General features: G+C 34.6%; 1 protein-coding gene across 1 annotated transcript in view; it reads left to right on the top strand.

Moving 5' to 3' along the window:
- The window catches only part of TET1 (tet methylcytosine dioxygenase 1), a 98,840-nt gene extending 80,295 nt beyond the window's left edge, over window positions 1-18,545 (top strand). The window contains exons 7-11 of the mRNA XM_028513131.2: window positions 909-1,059; window positions 5,031-5,120; window positions 6,711-6,848; window positions 10,115-10,463; window positions 14,934-18,545. Of these exons, the coding sequence (XP_028368932.1) occupies window positions 909-1,059; window positions 5,031-5,120; window positions 6,711-6,848; window positions 10,115-10,463; window positions 14,934-15,916 (1,711 nt within the window). The 3' untranslated portion in view covers window positions 15,917-18,545. The remainder of the gene's footprint in view (window positions 1-908; window positions 1,060-5,030; window positions 5,121-6,710; window positions 6,849-10,114; window positions 10,464-14,933) is intronic.
- Window positions 18,546-20,345: the final 1,800 nt, after the last annotated feature.

Below are 20,345 nucleotides of genomic sequence, written 5' to 3'. Positions count from 1 at the left end.
TCACAAGTGAAATATACTAACACTTTTGATCTCAAAATTTTTATTTTTTCATATAATTTTCAATGTATTTATGTTTTATTGAGGTAACTTTAGCTAATAAACATGAATTTCAGGTATACAACATCACAACTTGCTATCTATACACTCTGTGGAGTACTCACTTCCAAATGTCTAGTTTCCATGTTGTTTGTATTTTTAAGGCATTACATAAGTACTACATATATACTATTGCAAGTTTCAAGCATTATGCAAATAGGAACAACTGAGTGTGTGTTAGTTCCTTGGCTTCATGTCTTTGTACATTTATTCCAATCTTTGTCATTCTTACTGTAGAATTTATTTTAGGGCTTCAGAAATGCTCCACAGTGATACCACAAGTTACCAAATGAAACAGGCTTTCTGTTTTTTTCTCTTTTGACATTCATAAAGGCTTTCTTTAAAACTGACAAAGTGATTTCACCAACCATATATTACCGTTTTCAGTCCTCAGAGGATTGTATCAATGTCATTTACAGACAGAGGAGATAAGTCCAAAGAGGACATGAGATACTATAGTTTTCATTGCTGATAGGGAACAGATCTAGGATGTAAAATCCAAGCCATTTATATTCCATCCTGAGACCATCTTCAAATTAAATGAGGTTATGAGTATTTCTGTTCTGTATTTTTATTACCATTTATTTTGAATTTACAACCTTGTGTAAACATTGTAGTTAAAAAATTAGTTCTTTTCACATCCACTTAGCTTTATGTTATTAACAGTACTTTACATATAATAAGCAATAAAAGAGATGTCTTAAAATCAGTTTATTAGCCACCTACTTCAAAAGTTATATGGTCCTGAAATGTTTTGTCTGGAGTATTGTCTTGCTTTATCAGTTCATTCCCTTGCAATTACCATCTTACAGTCGCACCTGTACATGTCAAGGAATTGATCCAGAGACTTGTGGAGCTTCGTTCTCCTTTGGCTGCTCATGGAGTATGTATTTCAATGGCTGCAAATTTGGTAGAAGCCCAAGCCCTAGAAGATTTAGAATTGATCCAAGCTCTCCCTTACATGTAAGTGCCTTTTTAACTTTTGAATTTATACAATGAATGTGTAAGTGTGTTTCTTTAAAATGTTTTGAAATAGTAAAAAATTAAATATTGAGTTCTAAATAAACTAGGTAAAGTCTTCATTAACCCAAATTCCAATTGTCCCTGGCTCCTTCCTCCTTCTCCCCTCACCTTGGAGTGAATTATTGTTAAAAGAATCTAGAATTTTATACCCAGTGTAAGTAGGAAGAGTAAATAAAGGCATCTGCGAACATTTCAAAGACTCAGAGAGTTTACTACCCACAGAGCTACTATGAAAGAATTACTAAAGGACGTATTCCAGAAAGAAGATATGTGAGACCGGAAGCAATCTGTCCGGGACACGAGGCCATGGTGAGCAAAGAAATTAGTCAACCTTACTATTAAGTTTAACTAAGTTGAGCACTTACATTTTTAAATAAAAAATAACAACCTATGAATATAACTCCATTCTCTTAACAACTCAAGGGTGAGTAGGTAGTGGGAGGTGGTGGGGCACCTACAAGAACTAAGCGTGGTGATGTTTTATGCTTTGTTTGGAGTGGGAAGAATTTAGATACTGATTAACTCTAAGATCAGTGTTTTTCAAACTTTGAGCTGTGACCAAGAGTAAAAATATTTTATAGTACATGCCCCTATACAGTCAGATATGTACAAGTAAATAACTTGAACAAAACTATCAGAAAAGATGACTTAACCTTAATACATGTAACAAAAGAAAGTATTTTAAAAATTAAAAGTTAATATCCAATGTAGTTATTGCCAAGGATCTCTATGATGTAGTATAATTTTAGTAAAATTTCATTCCTTTTTTAAATACTAGTTGTGACCTACTAAACTGTTTTTTTTTGGGGGGGGGGGCCACTAATTAGTCATGACCCACAGCTTGGAAAACACTGCTCTAGTTAGAAAACATTTAATAAAGTGCATGTTTAAAATTTTTTTAGATGAGTAGAAATAGAATTTATAGCTCTGAACTAGCTGTGAGGAAATAGTTAAAAAGCAAGCAATCTGTTTGCAAAGTTGTTGGGATACAAGGTAAATAGAAAAGAAAATAAACAGCAAGAATTAATCTGACTATATTTGTTATATAATGAATATAACATCTGTTTTAAAAGCTTAGAATGAAATGATCCCTTTAAAGAAGTAATTAAAATTATTTAGCATTTTCTAGAGTTTCCATCTGTTGCAATAAAACAAGGGAAAGACTTGAGAGAGAGAAGCATCATTTGCAGATAAAGTATTATACAGTACTATAGAAATCTAACAAGAAGTGTGTTAAACCTTTAGGGAGAAAAGTATAAAAAATTAGTAAGGAACATATAGAACACTTGAGAGTGTGATGTCAGTTCTCCCTTAAAATTAACCCATTGTGTTTTCTTTTCGAACATTATCTGATGAAACTGTTAGTGTGTAAATAAATATATTAGTAATGTTGACATGATGAATTTTTATTCATAGCAATACTGTTATAATTAATAAATGTCAAATCAATTTTTGCTTATGGATATTATTCATAATCAGTAACACTTATATAGGGCTTAAGATGCGAGATGAATCATTGATCATCCCAGGAATTGAGAGGAGGCCATATGAGGCAAAGGAGAGCGAGGTGCATGCAACCTCACTCTTGTAAGCCATGTCAAGATTTTGGAGGATGATTGAAGGGTTTTAAGGAGGAGGGTAATACAGTTACACTTGTCTTTTAAAGAGCTCTCTATTACTGCTCTTTGAATAATGGATTGCAATTGGCCAAGAGTAGGTTTAGCTAAATGAGCTAGCTATGAAAATAGACCAGTGAAGGGTTAATCATAACTTGGATTATGGTTGTGACAGAGGAAATGATAAGCATTGGTTGGTCTAGGAACATTTTTTAAAATTAGATAGTGGTGCTATTACATGACAAAAGGGCATGCAGATGTACAACCAGGTTGGTAGATGACGTATTATGAATTCAGTTTTTACACAATGCACTGGAGATTCCCTAAGGGAATTCTAAGTGGAGAATATCAGGTCAATAAAAATCTGAAGTTCAAGGGGTAATCTGTGGTCCAGACAGTAATTATAGCAATGGATGTGGATTTGATGGTCCTACAGATCAGTTATAGGTAGGAAGAGTAGAGGGATGTTGGCTTAAGCCCCAACAGGTAAAGGTCTGATAAGAAGAAGCCTTTATATCTGAAACGCACAATTATTCTAATGAAGCAGTTAGAAAGTCAGGGTTTTTACAATATGAATGAGCTTTACATTCATAAAATGATACCAGTAGTCAGCTATACCATCTTTGATTTGTTTCTATTTGCCTTCTTTTTCCCCCAACATTTCCACTCAAAAATTGAGATGCTTTATGACAGTCTGATTTGTGATGCTGGACTTTTAATAATGTTCAATTGGCAGTAAAACGTCAAAACCACTCCACCCAATATTTCAAGTGTTAGAGAACAATAAAAATATGTTAATAGGTATTTAAATCAGAATTCTCCAGTTTTCCCCAAATAAATAAAATAATTAATTTGTGTATTGACAGGAAATGTTTTTAGAATAGGATCCTAACTCTCCCTGACTGTATTTATTAAGCTACATTAAGTAACAGATAATGAAGTATACAGATGAATGAAACAGTAATTTAGATATAGACCCTATATGTATATAAATTTCTTTTTCAATGAAAGCATCAACAGAAATCAGTAGGAAACCAAAAGGATTATCACTGATGCTTTACAGTTGTCAACATTGAGGCTTCTTAGAAACACTCAAGAACTAACTTCTTATGCCTGCATTGCTGTATGGCTTTGGCTTTTATAATAATCTGACGAATATCAGATTTGGACTGCTCTGTATGAAAGTTGTCTTTCTATGTTCTTGGTTGGTATGCACCAAACTTCAAATGAGACCAAAGGCCCAAACATTCTTAAATTCCCCCTTCATTCTTGTTTTATTCCCCTTCAACTGTCTTCCTTCGATGTGACTAATCATTTTTACCAAGTTCTTGATTTAGGGTTATAATTAGGTCTGAAAAACTATCACAGCAGTCTTTCAACTATTGTTTTTGAAATCTTTCTTTGTCTTAGACCTCGTACTCTTATCAAAGACATTATTAATAGAGACTCTTGTCCTGACCCTTTTCCTTTGAAAATTTGTTTCTACAATATTATTAGTAAAAATTCAGATTCTTTTCTTTAATTCTTTATTGATTTTAGAGAGAGAGGAAGGGAGAGAGAGACAGAAACATCTATTTGTTGTTCCACGTAGTTTTGTATTCATTGATTAATTCTTGTATGTGCCCTGGCCAGGGTGGGACCTGCAACCTTGGTTTATTGGGACAGTGCTCTAACCTACAGAGCTACCTGGCTGGGGCTAGCAATCCAGATTTTCATAATGGTGTTAAGGTTCCTCACAGTCCCACCAAGTCTTCTCAACCTGTAGCCTTTATGGTGTACAAAAGAAAACACTGGTTTTAGACAACTAGTTGCCCACTTAACTACATTTGAAGCTCTTAGCACAGATTCTGATACATGGTGTGGGCCCTATGTCCATTGCTCTCCTATCTGTGTTACAGAAAGTGGTTGCCCTGTGTCAGAATTCTTTGCTTGGACATGTCCCTTTGCCAGCCACAACTTTGTCTTCATTTACTTAAAGTGACTAGTATCATTGAGTAAACACATAAAATATGTTCTCATTTTTTGCAGCATGAGCACTTTTACAACTTACTACTAACTCCATTTAGATTTCTAATTAGCTTATAACATAGAATTTTAGTTTCAAAAGACTAAATTAAAGCTTAACAATCACTAATAGTATATATTTTCTTTAAAAATAATCCATTCTATTTTCTATGGTAGTTCTTTCATCAGGGTAAGTATGAATTGTGCATCGATTATGTATCCTTTTCTTACCCTTAAACTCACCCTATGTGTCATCAAGAAATAACTTTTATGGACTGTCTTTTCCTACAGGAAAAAAACCTTGAAGATAATTTACAAAGTTTGGCCACACAGTTAGCTCCAATTTATAAGCAGTATGCTCCAGTCGCTTACCAGAACCAGGTATGTTTTGGGACCTTATGGTACTCTTAAACATGGTTGGAATTTCTATTTAAACAAAATTATTGTTACAGAAAACATTTCCAATTTGAACTTTGATGTGTATTTATTTTAACTGAACAGCTTTAAAATTATCTAATATTTTTTAAATGTTATTATGGTGAATTAATTAAAACTTGTGACAGAATTATGATTATTTCTAAAATTTATAAAAACAAGAATGTGTGATTGGTTCAACACATGAAAATTAATATGTGGTAGCATACCATATTGGTAGAACAAGGGCAAAAACCACATGATACCTCTATAGATGCAGAAAAGGAGGTGAGTAGTCCAACTATTGGATAACAAAAGCACCCAACAAACTAACAATAGTTGCCAGAAGTATGATCCTGTCTGTAGAAAATACTGAGGCATGTGTACACACACACACACACACACACACACACACAATTAGAACTAATTAGTAAGTTCACCATGGTTTTTGGATATAAGATCAATGCGCAAAGATCATTGTATTTCTATACAGTAGCAATGGACAATACAGAAAGAAATTAAGGAATAAATAATCATCAAAATTTTAAAATTTTGTGCTTCAAAAACATCAGGAAATTATTGAGTTGGGGGAGATAGTGAAATGTCAATCAAAGAATACATATCCGAGCTATTAAATACATAAAATCTGGGATATAATGCATGTGAATTAACAATGCTGTATTATATACTTAAAAGGTTTTAAGAGATCTTAAATTTTATCACTACACAAAGGGGTTGAAAAGTTAACTAACCTTAATGTGATAATTATTTCACAATACATATATTTACTGCACATCTTATACTTGTACAATATATGTCAGTAATATCTCAGTAAAATGAGAGGGGCAGGTTTTTAAAAAGACAGCTACAGGATGGGAGAAAATGTTTATAAAATCATGTATCAAAGTAGAAAATAAGTGTAGCCTTTTTTGGTAATTCATTGATTTTTTTTTTTTAGAAAGGAAGAGAAACCAATTTGTTTTTCCACTTATGCATTCACTTTTGTAAAAATAATATTTAAGTTTTAAACATAAGTATAGATTCCTATTTTTTAAATCTTTATTGCATTTGTATTCTGAATAACATCCTCTGTGTTAAATTCTAGCTTTTAATTTAAATTTTATAAATTCACATTCTGTACTGGCTCATAAATATATACATATACATATACATGTATATATACACACATACATATATATGTATATATATTTACTTCTTATACCCATTAAAGCTCTACATACGTGATTCATGCATTATATTAGTCTTTCTCCTTAGTGGAATGATTTAGGCTTGCCCCAATGGTTGATGTCTATAACCAGTGGGTGTTAGTGTCCTGGCCCTGCCTTCAGTCACAGTAACTATCATTTCACTCCTATGTTCTCAGACTATCTCCTGAATGTTACTAAAACTACATAGTCAGTACCATAACACACTCTTTTCAGAAATCTCTGAAATTACAAACTGTAACTAATTTAAGAGCTTTGTCATGAAGTTATGTTTACTCTTTACTGCAATTGATTCTTTCTATCTCTTAAATTGTGTTATGCATTTTTTAAGGTGGAATATGAACATGTTGCCCGAGAATGTCGGCTTGGCAGCAAAGAAGGTCGTCCTTTCTCTGGGGTCACTGCTTGCCTAGACTTCTGTGCCCATCCCCACAGAGACATTCACAACATGAATAATGGAAGCACTGTGGTATGTACCTGGGTGGCTTTAGATTCTAAAAAATCTATTGCTATGGGCTTAGGCTGAAGTCCTTAAATATGACTTGTAGCAAATCATATTGTATGTTCTGTGTGTGTGTGTGTGTGTGTGTGTGTGTGTGTACCAATACTGTTAATATAAATTATTGCTGAAGTACTTCCAAAAATGTTTCAGAATTGCCCTAACTGGTGTGGCTCATTGGGTGCTTCATCATCCCACAAACAGAAGGATCGCTGGGTCTATTCCTGGTCTGGGTAGTGGGCCAGGTCCCTGGTTGGGGGCGTGCAAAGAGGCAATTAATCATTGTTCCCTCATACATAGAGGTTTCTCTTTCTCCCTCCCTTCCCCTTCTCTAAAAATAAATAAAATCTTTAAATTTTTTTTCCCTCTGGTGAGGATAAAAAAATAAAACAAAAAAGTTAGAGAACTACCCTTCAACATATATTTTGTCAAAACCCTTGAATTATATATTTAATTATGGTGTGTATGTTGGGAGGTAGAAATTACATGATTACTCAAAGCAACTATTCTGTGCCATCAAACTGGTAGTGAGGAAGTGAAGTAATTTAATGATTTTTTTTTTTTTTTTTTTGCCATCTGTACTTCAGGGTTTTTATGAGGGAACTGTGCCAGATTTATCATTTCTTAATGCATATTGGTTCTTAATGCAGTGCACATAAATTTACATGAATATTCAAAAATTATTAGACTATTTGCAATTATGTGTGCATGCAGTGTTTATAGCCATGAAAAGAATCACATGCCTATAGTGTGAAGTCAATCAAGAGATACTTAAATTAGGTAAAATACCCAGGGTAAAATCTTGCAATAGTTCTTTGGTAAGGGAAATGAGTTTACTTCAAGTCATTATATTCTTCTAACCTTGTGAAACAGATTCATGGAAAGTAATTGTCTCTGTTTTTGCGATATGCTGATGTGTTTGGTTTGCCCAGTATAAGATGTATCTGCAGGCTCTTACCTGTGATTTGAAATGCACAATTGGATTCATCGCTGCTCAGTGGAGTCTGTTGGTGATAGACTAAGGAGCTAAAATAACTTTTTGCATATGACTCCTCTGCACTGATTATAGCTATAGTATTTGAGACTGGTTATTTCAAAATGTGGGAATTTTATGAATCTGCCCAGGTGACTCTTAGCAAAAGAATGATTTATCATCATCAATAGGTTAGTACATTTTACCTGAATTGCCTCATTCCAGAATATCTGTAGTCAGGCTGGATTAGGTCACAGTCAAACTAAATTTTGGTTCCTCTTTTCTATTTTCTTATGCTTCTCGAGTGTCATTTAGTGCTTGCTCTTCTCCACTGCTTTCATTACTCATGCTGTGAGCTTTGTACCTAGCATGTGGCATAATCCCAAATTTCCCCATCTTTAAAAACCTGAATTAAAATTCTGTCAACTCTTCTTCCACCCTGTTTCTCTAACCTCTCTCATTATGTTGCTCATGTCTTGTCCTTGTCCCCTTCTTAGTCTCCCTGTGCACAAATAAATAGATTGAAATAATTTTTTACTAGTGAAAGATTTGAATTTTTAACATTTTTGTTATTAAATTTTAAAATATTGACCTCTAGAGTTCAGTATTTTCAGGCCTTAGTGGTAAATGTAACCATAAACATTGAAAAAATAGTAAGATTTTTAAAACTTCAAACCTACTTCAGTTTATCATTTGTATCCATCCAGTCCTAGCAATCTTGGAAGTCAAATCTGACAATTTCATTTATTTCCACCTTTTTAACATCTCTTCCATCTTAGAAAGAGCTCTTAACACTAGGAAAATGTTTTCAATAAAAAATAATGAAACCATTGGTTGTGCTTTTAATGGATCTTTAATGACATTTAAAATGATAAAAATAGTATATGAAGAATATTATTAGAACTAAAAGTCAGGAATTTTCTACATTTTAGTTCTGTGCTTTCATTTTTCTACAATGAATAAAATAAGGACAAGGGTTGAGAAATAGGTTATGTAAAAGGCAGAGTTTTCTTAATTTGTCCTACTTCACATCCAAAATAAAGTCTGGCAAAATTATTGATATGCTCCTAACTATACTAGAAGCAAAATGGAACAGAAAGAGAAAATTGATCCAGATAAAAATATGTTAGTTATTTCTTTAAAACAGGTAGAATATAAATCCTCCTAGAAAAGTTAACCTTTTGTGCTTTCTTTTGTTTCATTAATACCTGTCAATTTATTTATTGAAGAAGTAAATTCACCCTGTCCCTGCATTGCTCGGTGGATTGGATATCATTCCATGAAGCGGAAAGTCATCCATTGGATTCCCAGCCAGGGCACATGCTTGGGCTTCGGGTCAGGTCCCCAGTTGGGGGTGTGTAAGAGGCAGCTGATTAATGTTTCTCACCCTTTCTCTCTCCCTTCCCATCTCTTTAAAAATAAATAAGTAAAATCTTTTTTAAAAAATCACCCTGGGCCATGCTTGGTGTTGCTCAGTGGGTTGAGCCCCGACCTGTGAACCAAAAGGTCACCGATTCAGTTCCCAGTCAGGGCACATGACTGGGTTGCAGGCCAGGTCTCTGATTGGGGGTGTGCAAGAGGCAACCAGTTGATGTATCTGTCACACATCAATGTTTCTCTCCCTTTTTTTCCTCCCTGCCTTCCCATCTCTCTAAAAATAAATAAAATCTTTTTAAAAAATCACCCTGAAAAGGAAAGCAGGAAAAAAATATCTATAAATTTCACTTGAAGATAGGTATGAAAATATTCTAGAGGAAAACACAGAAAATTAAGAAATTCATTATAATTAAGCTCGCTCTACCCCAAGGAATGTGGCATTATTCAAATGTTAAGAAATAAGGTATTTATAGGCTCAAGTGATATCTTCTTTTTTCCAAGTAATATCTTCTAAATACTTAATATTTAATATGAAGGTGGTAAATAGTTCAGTAACTGTTCCTTACGCAGTTAAGATGAAATGTAACAAAGAAGGCTTAATATTTAAAATATTATAAAATACATAAAAATATAAAATATGTATTTATAAAATCAACTCAAAATTATAATGGTCTGCTTACAAACAACAAATTAGTTACTACAATTGAACAATGTTGGGTGGCTTTATATAGAAGACATTTATTCAAAATTAATATGCTTGTAGTAACCAATTAAAAATAGGACAAGAATATAGATCCCTTGAAGTATGGCAACAAAAAGAAGGTAGAAATAACTATGGTGAACGTGCAGGACCTATATTTTCCATTTCATGTTTTCTTCCTATCAGGTTTGTACTTTAACACGAGAAGATAACCGCTCATTGGGTGTTATCCCTCAAGATGAGCAGCTGCATGTGCTACCCCTTTATAAGCTTTCAGACACAGATGAGTTTGGCTCACGGGAAGGAATGGAAGCAAAGATCAAATCTGGGGCTATTGAGGTTCTCACACCCTGCCCTAAAAAAAGAACACGGTTTACTCAGCCGATTCCTCGTTCTGGGAAGAAAAGAGCAGCAATGATGACAGAGGTCCTCGCGCATAAGATAAGGGCTGTGGAGAAGAAAGTCATTCCTCGAAACAAGCGGAAGAATAATTTGACAACAAACAACAGTAAGGCTTCATCACTGTTGCCTTTAGGTAAGGTTTATAGAGTGTGCTAATTTTCTGTGCACAGTTTTCACTGGCAGACGTCTGGAGTTTCCTTTGCACTGCATTCTTTCTCTTCTTTGTCTTTGCTACTCTTACGAATGAGGCATTATGAAAGAAAATCTTTGTCAGATATCAATTAATTAAGGTACCTAATTGTTCTTATATGCCATTTGTTTTTAACATAGCCTGATTAGAGTTCAAACTACATATAAGACACCAAATATATTTCTATATACTTAACAAAACCAAAAGCAAAAGTCAACAAAAAGTGGCTCATGCATTTCTTAATATTTTCTTCCATTAATGCTTAAAAAATACTTTTTTTTTTGTCCCCATCTATTTGAAGACCTACTCCTTCTTGAAATACATAAAGTAACATCACTTCCTTGAAATCTTCCTTGATCACCTTTAGCATCAATTGAAGTAACCTACTCAACAAATATTACTGAGCACCACTTTGAAGCAGCCTAGATATTGGAAACATAGCCATGAAAAAGAAGGGAGATGGTACTGTGAAAGAATTTCATTTAGATAGGGTTGTCCGAAGGATTCACTAAGAGTGAGGCATTTTTGCAAAGTCCTACAGGAAATGCGAATCTGCTGTGCTTTTATTTGGAGAAGGAGCATTCCAGAAAGAGAAAATGGCAAATGTAAAAGTCAGGAGGCAGGAATTTCCCTTGAATCCTTGATGCGATCAGGGAGGCCAGTGTGGGCAGAGCAAGTGCGAGATGAGACTAGTTGGAGAAGAGATTGGAGCAGTAAGAGGGGATCTGAGCAGTTCATCTCAGGTGTTGTAGGTGGCTGTATAGATTTTGGTCTTTATTGTGAGTAAGAGGATGTTTATTGGAGATTTCAGGAGAAAAAAGGGTTATGATGGGACTCAAACCTACCATTCTAGTTACTGGGTTAAAACTAGACTAAAGTGGAGCAGGGAATGGAAAAGTACAATGATCATAGAGGCTATCCTAACAACTCAGGAGAGAGTTGAGATGATGGAGTTTGGACCAGTGTGGCTAATAAAGATATTGGAAATGTCTGATTCTGGATATGGTTTAGAGGTGGGATTTATGATAGATTGTTTGGAGCCTGAACCGAAAGAATGTGTTACAGTTTATCCTGATGTTATTGGCCTTGAGAAACTACCAACGTGTCATGAGGAATGGGGAGAGAAAAAATAACAAATTTTAAAGATATAAAGGGAGATCAGCTCACTGCTGTCAGACACTGAGGCTAAGATGGTAGGTAAGCAATTGAAGAAGAGTATAGTTCTGACCAAAGGTTCAAGCTGACACACAACTTAGGAAGTCAATTTTATAGAGGTAGTCTTTCAAGCCATGAGAATGATTGAAATTACAGAGAAGGTAAAGGAGATAGAAAAGAAGTTTAATCAAAGACAAATCCTGAGAATACTCAGTTTGTAGAGGCTTTAGAGATGAGGAGGAACGAGGAAGAGAGGTTTGGTATGTCTGGTGAAGTAAGAGTGAAACCAGAGAGCGGAGTGTTTTCAAGGAGGGAGTGGTCAGCTATATCAAATGCTGTTGCTCCTGTGTCAAGTGAGATGAAGACTAAGATTATTTCACCATTAGATTCGCAGGTTATTATTAGAGGTACTGCTGGGGCAGATTTCATTTCAATAGAGTGGGGTGACAATGAAAGAAGTAGATTTACAGAAAAAAAATGGGAGAAATTCTTGTGGTTGGCTATAAGAAGGTGAAATAAATGAAGTGAAGGTTATACAGTTGTGGTTTTCCTTTAACAGAATTTTTTTTAATGTACAAAGTGAATGAATTACATAATGAATCCCATGTCCCACGTATGCTCCCAGTTTAAAAGTTTTTCAATACATAGCCACTCTTATTTCATCTATACTGTTACCCAGACACCACCCCTTAAAAATTTTTTTATAACAAATTGCAGAAGTTGTATCCCATTAACCATTGATTCACCAGTATGTGTCACTGGAAGATAAGGAATTTTTATAACCACAATACCTAAAAGTAGAAAATCAAAGAATGCCTTAACATTGACCAGTGTTCAAATTATTTCATTTGTCTCCTAGTTGCTTTTTTTTTTTTTTTTTTGCTTTTCATATTTGGTGTAAATCAGTATCAAAAAAAGGTCACACATTATATTTAGTTGAGATGTCTCATATCTTTTTTTAATTTATAGCTTACCTATTTCTCCTTTTTCTCTTTCTTTTCTTTTTTCCTTGTAGCAGAAACCATTGTCTTGTAGAGACAAATTCAACTTCAGGGTTTTTGTTTTTGTTTTTGTTTTTTCTTTGAAATTATGCACCATCTGTGATTCTTACATTTCTCTTCCTTCACATCAAAATATATATAGTGTCTGATGGTATATATTGTTTAGATGTTGAGCCTGATTCATAGGTCAAGCGTTGTCATCCTAATTCACTGATTATATTGCTCCCTATCAGCTTTTTACCTAGTGATTTTAGTAAATTTATATTCCGTGTTGTTTATTTCATTAGGAGTAGCAAAGTCTATTATTCTTTTTCCATTTGTTGGTTCATGTTCTTTTTAAAAGAAATATTGCCCGCATCAATACTTGTTCATCCTGAGGAATGGCTCATATAGGGAGATCAGAGTAGATGCTTGGCTGTTTGTCTTCATCAGTTTTCAGAATGCAAGTCAGTTCCCAAGCATCTTCTAATGTGGTCAGTTTTTATTTTAGTATCATTTTGATCTTGTGGTTTTTTTAAAAACAGTTTATATTATATTGCATATTAAGTAGGTTTTTTCCCAAATGAATTTGAAAATGCTTTCTGAAAACAATCCTCAATTTGTCCTGTCTTTATTCAGTAGAAACCCACCAAGCTGGCTTCTGAATTTTTTTTCATGACCCCAATTATCTTTGATAGCTTCTTTTCTGACAAGATGTTCCAGGTTCGTCTTATATAATCCTGCCCCATATCTAAAATCAGCTATTTCTCCAAGGAACCTTAAGAAAAAAAATACACCATGAATTTATACTGATATTCAAACTTAGAGTTAGAGGGTATTCCTTAACGTCTTTGATCTTTATATTTGCAAGAAAGGTTGTTTGTTTGTTTGTTTTGTTTTTTGAGATGAGAGAAATGACAATGCAGACATTTATATAATGATGGAAAAGATTCAGTGAAGGGATAGTAAAGAGGGAAGACAGAGGGAATTATTCCTGTTTGCCTATAGTTTCATTTTACAGGCATATATTGAAATCTTATTTTAAGATTCACATTTCTGATTACATGCTACTTGTAAATAACAATCATATAATTTTCATCTTTGTTTCATTCCCCAATAGATAGCATCTTTACATGCTAGTTTTTAAATAATATATAGCTTGTGAGTAGCCATATGTACAATATTTGACCCATAACCTCTTGACCTCTATGTAATCTTACCCATAAAATCTTTTATAAATTTTATTCAACTCAATGAATCACTATTTTAATCTTCCCTTCCCATGATTTATATTTGTTGATAACTTAACCTCTATAATAACCAATGTAGCAACAGGTAGTAGCTTGGGTTTTCTGACGTACCACTCCTTGGGTTCTATGTATAAATCCTCTTTAGAGATGAGAACCAATGTGTCTCTAGGTTATATTGCCGGGGTACGGGCGCAGATTGCAGATCTTCTGAATTAGATACTTGCTATATATTGATTATTTTTAAACAAAGCCACTTTACTTTTTCTTTATTGATCCTAAAATTCCCTGTTTTTGCACTTCCAAAACATTCCTAAAACTTCAAAAAACAGGGAGAATGTCCTCAACAAGAATGTTTCCATTTGATGTGATGTTTTTGTGGGTATTTCAGAGCAGCTACTAGTGTGATAACAATGATTTACTGAGTCAGAAAGAAACAAGTTTAAAACACATGTGTTTTTAAGGGTTGCAAATGACTTATTTTTCAGCTAACATTTTTTATGTAACTTTCCTTCAGTGACAATTAACTTTGCCAGTTCTGACACTTTCCATTGCCCAGAAATACATATGAACTATTACTTACTTTTACTTTTCCAAAAATGAGAGCATGCAATATCTAAAATCCGTCTAAACGTATCCTTGTGTAGTTAAATATGTCATCATATTGTTGCCTGCATTATATTCCAATGTATGGTTTTAGTATTTACTTCAGAGCCAATTAGGTCATTTCCAGTATCTAACTGTTTTACACAGTGGACATCCTTCTGGCAAAATATGTGTACTTATTTATGATTATTTAGGAAGTGAAGAAATTCTTTAAGGAAAATTGATGAGTGAAAAAGCTAGCAAGCTATATCCAATTTTTAATGTGTGTTTGACTTAAAGTAAATAGAACAAAACTAGCCAACATTGCCATCCTCAGTGTTTTATTATATTATTCTTTGTACTCTTTAAAAATACTCTTTAAAAACAGCGATTGCCAAAAGTAGTTTGTACTTACCTTCACATTTGGTGTCCTTTTCTCTGTTTAGGGAATAAAACTGAGACCTTGCAACCTGAAACAAGTGAAACTGAACCCAATTTTATCTTCAAAGGTTCAGACAACATTAAAACCTACTCACTGACCCCATCCATTCCTCACCCAGTGAAAGAGGCAAACTTACCGCCAGGTTTGTCTTGGGCCCCTAAGACTGCTTCGACCGATGCGTCCGTTTCGTGCGAGTTCTCAGAAAGAGGTAGCAATCCCCACTGCACAATGCCGTCTGCAGGACTCAGTGGTGCTAGTGCTGCTGCTGGGGAAGGCACTGGAATTGCACAGCCTCATGAAGTGAGTCCTCCTCCCACCTTGTCTACTCCCATGTCAGATTCCCGGGCTTGTTCTGAGCCTCCCACTGGTCCATCTGAGCAGCTAACTTCTAATCAGCCAAACCAGCAGCCCCCACTCATCACCTCTCCTCCTCAACCTGCTTCCTCTCTGGTGGAAGAAGATGAGCAGCATTCCGAAGCAGATGAGCCTCTGTCAGATGACCCCCTATCAGATGACCCCCTGTCTGAGGAGAAATTGCCCCACATTGATGAGTATTGGTCAGACAGTGAGCACATCTTCTTGGATGCCAACGTTGGTGGGGTGGCAATAGCACCTGCTCACGGCTCTGTTTTGATTGAGTGTGCCCGGCGAGAGCTTCATGCCACAACTCCGGTCAGACACCCAAACCGGAATCATCCTACACGCCTGTCCCTTGTCTTCTACCAGCACAAAAACTTAAATAAGCCCCAACATGGTTTTGAATCAAATAAGATTAAGTATGAGGCTAAAGAAGCTAAGAATAAGAAAATTAAGTCCTCAGAGCAGAAAGATCCAACAGCTAATGAGGGTCCTGAGCTGTCCCCTGAAGTTAATGAGTTAAACCAAATTCCTTCTCATAAAGCATTAACATCAACCCATGATAATGTTGTCACCGTGTCCCCTTATGCTCTCACACATGTTGCAGGGCCCTATAACCATTGGGTCTGAAGGCTTTTCTCCTCTTTTTAATGCCTTTGCTAGTGCGGTGTATTTTTTCAAGGTGCTGTTAAAAGAAAGTCATGTTGTCGTTTACTCTATCTTCATCTCACCCATTTGAAGGCTGAGGTTTAAAAAAAGGGGGTGGGTATTTCTTAACTGTGACTATATTTTGACAATTGGTAGAAGGTGCACATTTTAAGCGAAAATAAAAGTTTTATAGTTTTAAATACATAAAGAAATGTTTTGGTTAGGTGTTAATCTTGATAGAATCACTCAGTTTGGTGCTTTAAATTAAGTCTGTTTACTATGAAACAAGAGTCAGTTTTAGAGGATTTTAACAGATAATGTGCTATGATATAAAATCAAGATTCACAGTGTTAACTCTACACAGCTCCTGGTGCTTAACCACATCAACACAGTTAAAAATAAGCTGAATTATTATTTCATGGTGCCATTGTTCCAACATCTTCCAATCATTGCTAGAAAATACGCATATTCCTTTGAAATAAACCAATGAAATATTTTCTCTCTTAAAGTTCTCTCCTGTATAAAATAATTCATTATTGTTAGTAATGGTTGGAGGCTGTTCATAAATTGTACATATATATTTTAAAAGCACTTTCTATTTTTAAACGTAACTTGAAATAGTATAGTATAAGAATCCTATTGTCTATTGTTTGTGCATATTTGCATACAAGAGAAATCATTTATTCTTGCTGTGTAGAGTTCCATCTTATTAACTGCAATATGTATTTTAATCATGTATATGGTTTGTTTTTAATGTGTTTTTCTCATGCAAATATTAGCTACTTACATAAAATAAATCATGCAAAAATTGTTATCTCTAAAATTGGAATTTGAAAGCATATCACCAATATTGATTAACATTTTCTTGAACTAAGTAATAGTGGTCTCTTCTGATTTATTAAGCAACATTGACCCAAATTTAATCTCACTGTAGCTTTCTTAATATAATCCATGAAAGGTGTTTCCAAAAGGAGACGGGATTTAATAGGATTTAGGAGAGTCAAATGCTTCTAAAGTTTCAAGGTGATAAAATATAAAAATTAAGAATCTTTCCCATTCCAAATTGCCTTATTCATTGTGAAAGTCATTCTGGTACAGAATAAAAATAAAATTTTTGTGGAAATATTTTGAAAACAAATTCCTTATTATCATCACACACCCCAAACAAATAGTAAGAATGGTATTATAAATATAGTTCTATTCAAAAGAGCTAATCCAAAGTAGTTCTAAGTATATTAGCTTTGGGGAAATGATAACTCATCTTCTGTGATAATTGCCTATGTCCTAGGTAACAGGAACCTAGGCATCCCATTTATTTTAGTCCTCTCATTATTTTTTCTGTTAACTTTATTGATTCTTAGCAAAACAAATGGGATTGCCCAAAGTAAACATTTAGAACAAGAAGAAATTACAATGAAATACTTGATTCTGTTAAAATGCAGAGGTGCTATAACATTTAAAGTCTCAGATTCCTTGGGAGTATGGAAAACCTAATGGTGCTTCTCCCCTGGAAATGCCATAGGAAGCCCACAACCGCTAACACTCATAATTTTGGTGCAAAAGCAAACCAGTTCCAGCAAGCTCTCTAAAGAAAAACAAATTATAACATATTAAAATAATATATGGTGCAAAGTATTAGTTTCAAGCTTTGACTAATCAAAGTAAAGGAATATGAAGGGATTGTAAATAACAAAATGTTCATCGGTAGACCATCATCTTGTACAAGTAGATTTCTGCTTTCGAATGTGTACCTATTTGGGTAATTCATTGACTTGTTTTAGTATTTTGTGTGCCTTAGATTTCTGTTTTAAAACATGTATATTTTTGTGAGCCTAAGGTTTCTTATACATATAAGTATATAAATGAGTGATTGTTTATTGTTTCAGCTGCTTTAATAAGATATTACTAGTATTAGACTATCAAGAATACACCCTTGTGATATTTTGTTTTAGTTCTAGACCTTAGCTCCCACTAGAAATTATTTTCTCACCATATTTAATGGATAAAGCTCTAAGATCCTTTATCCATCCACCCATCTATCCATCCTTCCACTCAACACTTATTGAATGTCTGCAAAATTTAAGTGTTAGCTTCTTTTTTCTTTGAATTACCACCCATGATAGTAAACTCGAAAAAGTAAAGTCGTACAAAACACTCTTATTTTTCAAAGAAGTAGCACATTTCCTTCAAAACAACCCATGTAATATATCTGCAGCAATTCAGATCTGGTCACTAATTTTAAATAAGTTCCTAAACGATCTAAACTTGAAGCACCAATGTCGATATAGGGAATGTTGGTATTTTTGAAATTAGTTGCAGTTAACCAAACCAAGTACATGAAAAATCTAGTCTCAACTAAAACTGTCTCCATTCAGTTACTGTAATTAACACCATGAACGGCCTGCTCAGCTGATGACCCCATGGTGGGAATCACACATGATTCCTGCATTGTTGGACTCTTTCATAAGTTGAACCATCCCATTGTGTGCCCTGTAATTTCTTAACAGTTCGTGCTTATGTAATGTTCTACCCCACTGTGATTGTCTGCTGGCTACACTGCTGTTACAATGTTCTTTTTCATGAAGCGAAGAAATAAATTTGTTTGAAATGACATTTCACTCAGAAAACTGGTCATCTAACATTTCTCCACCTCTATTATATTTCACTATAGTGATCACTTTTGTTTTACCTTTTTTGGTAGCACTCAAATTGGGTTTTCAGTCTTCTGACTTTGTTCATGGTATAAGTGAATCCATTGATACATGACTCCCAGGTTAGCCCAACCTGCTCACAACGTTACAAACTTAACCGTGATGGAATAATTCCTGCCTATTGTAGAAGCCTACAAAATATGCTGCCTTTCAAAATCCCATTTCTAATGGCTCCTAGGCTATCATTGAAAATTTTCTTGTGCTTATCAGCCTCACCTACATTCTCTTTTCCAATTCATCCACAAAGTACCAAATACATCTTGTCATAAACATAATTGAAATATATCAGCGATTTTCAACTGGTGTGCCACAGCAAGAAATTTTAAAACATTTAATACCTGACCTCTTTTCCCTTACCTTGTCAAATTAAAAAGACAATAGCCACCTGATATGATAATTAGTTTGTGTGCCACGAGGTGAAAAAGGCTGAAAATCACTGAACTATTATTGGGAAGTGACCCTAACTGAAAATGTATAGCTGTAGGTTAATTTTTGCAACATATTAGCAAAATGTTTGCATCTTAAATAACCTTCCAACATCTTTACGCATGTGGATAAAATAATTTCATTTGTTAAATATAGAATTTCACTAGATTAGATCCATAAGCAATTTGCCTAAGACATAGCCCCAATACATAATTGAATGCATCCTTGTGTAAATGAGATACTGACTTAATTCATATGAAGTAACCTACTTTCTAATGTTAATACTTCCATGGATTCCTACTGATTATCATTTATTTCACAATAGCATGTGTGAAAACCTCCTATTTAAGTTTAGTCTTTTTTAAACATCATATTGAAATCTTTTATCGGGACAAAATTTTGACATTGCATGACAACACCTCCCTATAGTGGGCACAGCATTTCTTTTGAATGTGCCAAGTAAATCAGGAGCTGTATGTGACCTTTAATACATAGCTACCTTCTATTCCACAACTTTTTAATGCATGGAAATCTTTTTTTCTTTGTTTAGTTTTAGTACAATTGTGAGTTCTGATCTTTTATACAAATTTATGACAAGAATTGTGAAATAAGGTAATATAGCAGTGGCCTCCCACAGCACTGAAGACACCTTAGACATCCTAACGTTTGATCGCTGGGCCCCAGAGAACAGACTGTATGTCCATGTGTAATTTTTGTAATTAGAATTCAAAGAGTCAGATGAAGGTCACTTTGGTTAAAACGGCTATAGGAAAACACACTTGATTTAATCAGCCATAAGGTATTTTATTAATGGGAAATAACCTTTTTTTGGTACAAGTCAAAAATAAAATGGCTTTGGGTTATTTTTCTGAGAGGTTCAAGGGGAAGACCTTAAGTGAAATTGGATCAAGATTCCTCTCCCTGCATACCTTCTTCGACCCTGCATGGAAAATTTAGCATACATCTACCCATCAAGCTGGCCTGTTAAGACATCCTACAAAGTGTGGCAATTGTCTTGTTTGCTATTTCAATAAATGTCAAGTATCTATACAGTACAGGCTTTTATTCCCCCCAGAACAAGTGTTAGGCATATATGAGGAGTTACGGAAACTTGAATGGTTGAGCCCTGGCTGGTGTGGCTCAGTGTACTGAGTGCTGGCCTGCAAACCAAAGGGTCACTGGTTCCATTCCCAGACAGGGCACATCCCTGGGTTGCGGACCAGGTCCCCAGTAGAGGGTGTTCGAGAGGCAACCACACAGTGATGTTTCTTTCC

Source organism: Phyllostomus discolor, chromosome 5, assembly GCF_004126475.2.
Source record: "Phyllostomus discolor isolate MPI-MPIP mPhyDis1 chromosome 5, mPhyDis1.pri.v3, whole genome shotgun sequence".
NCBI classification, from domain to species: domain Eukaryota; kingdom Metazoa; phylum Chordata; class Mammalia; order Chiroptera; family Phyllostomidae; genus Phyllostomus; species Phyllostomus discolor.
This window is presented reverse-complemented; position numbering and strand designations above follow the sequence as displayed.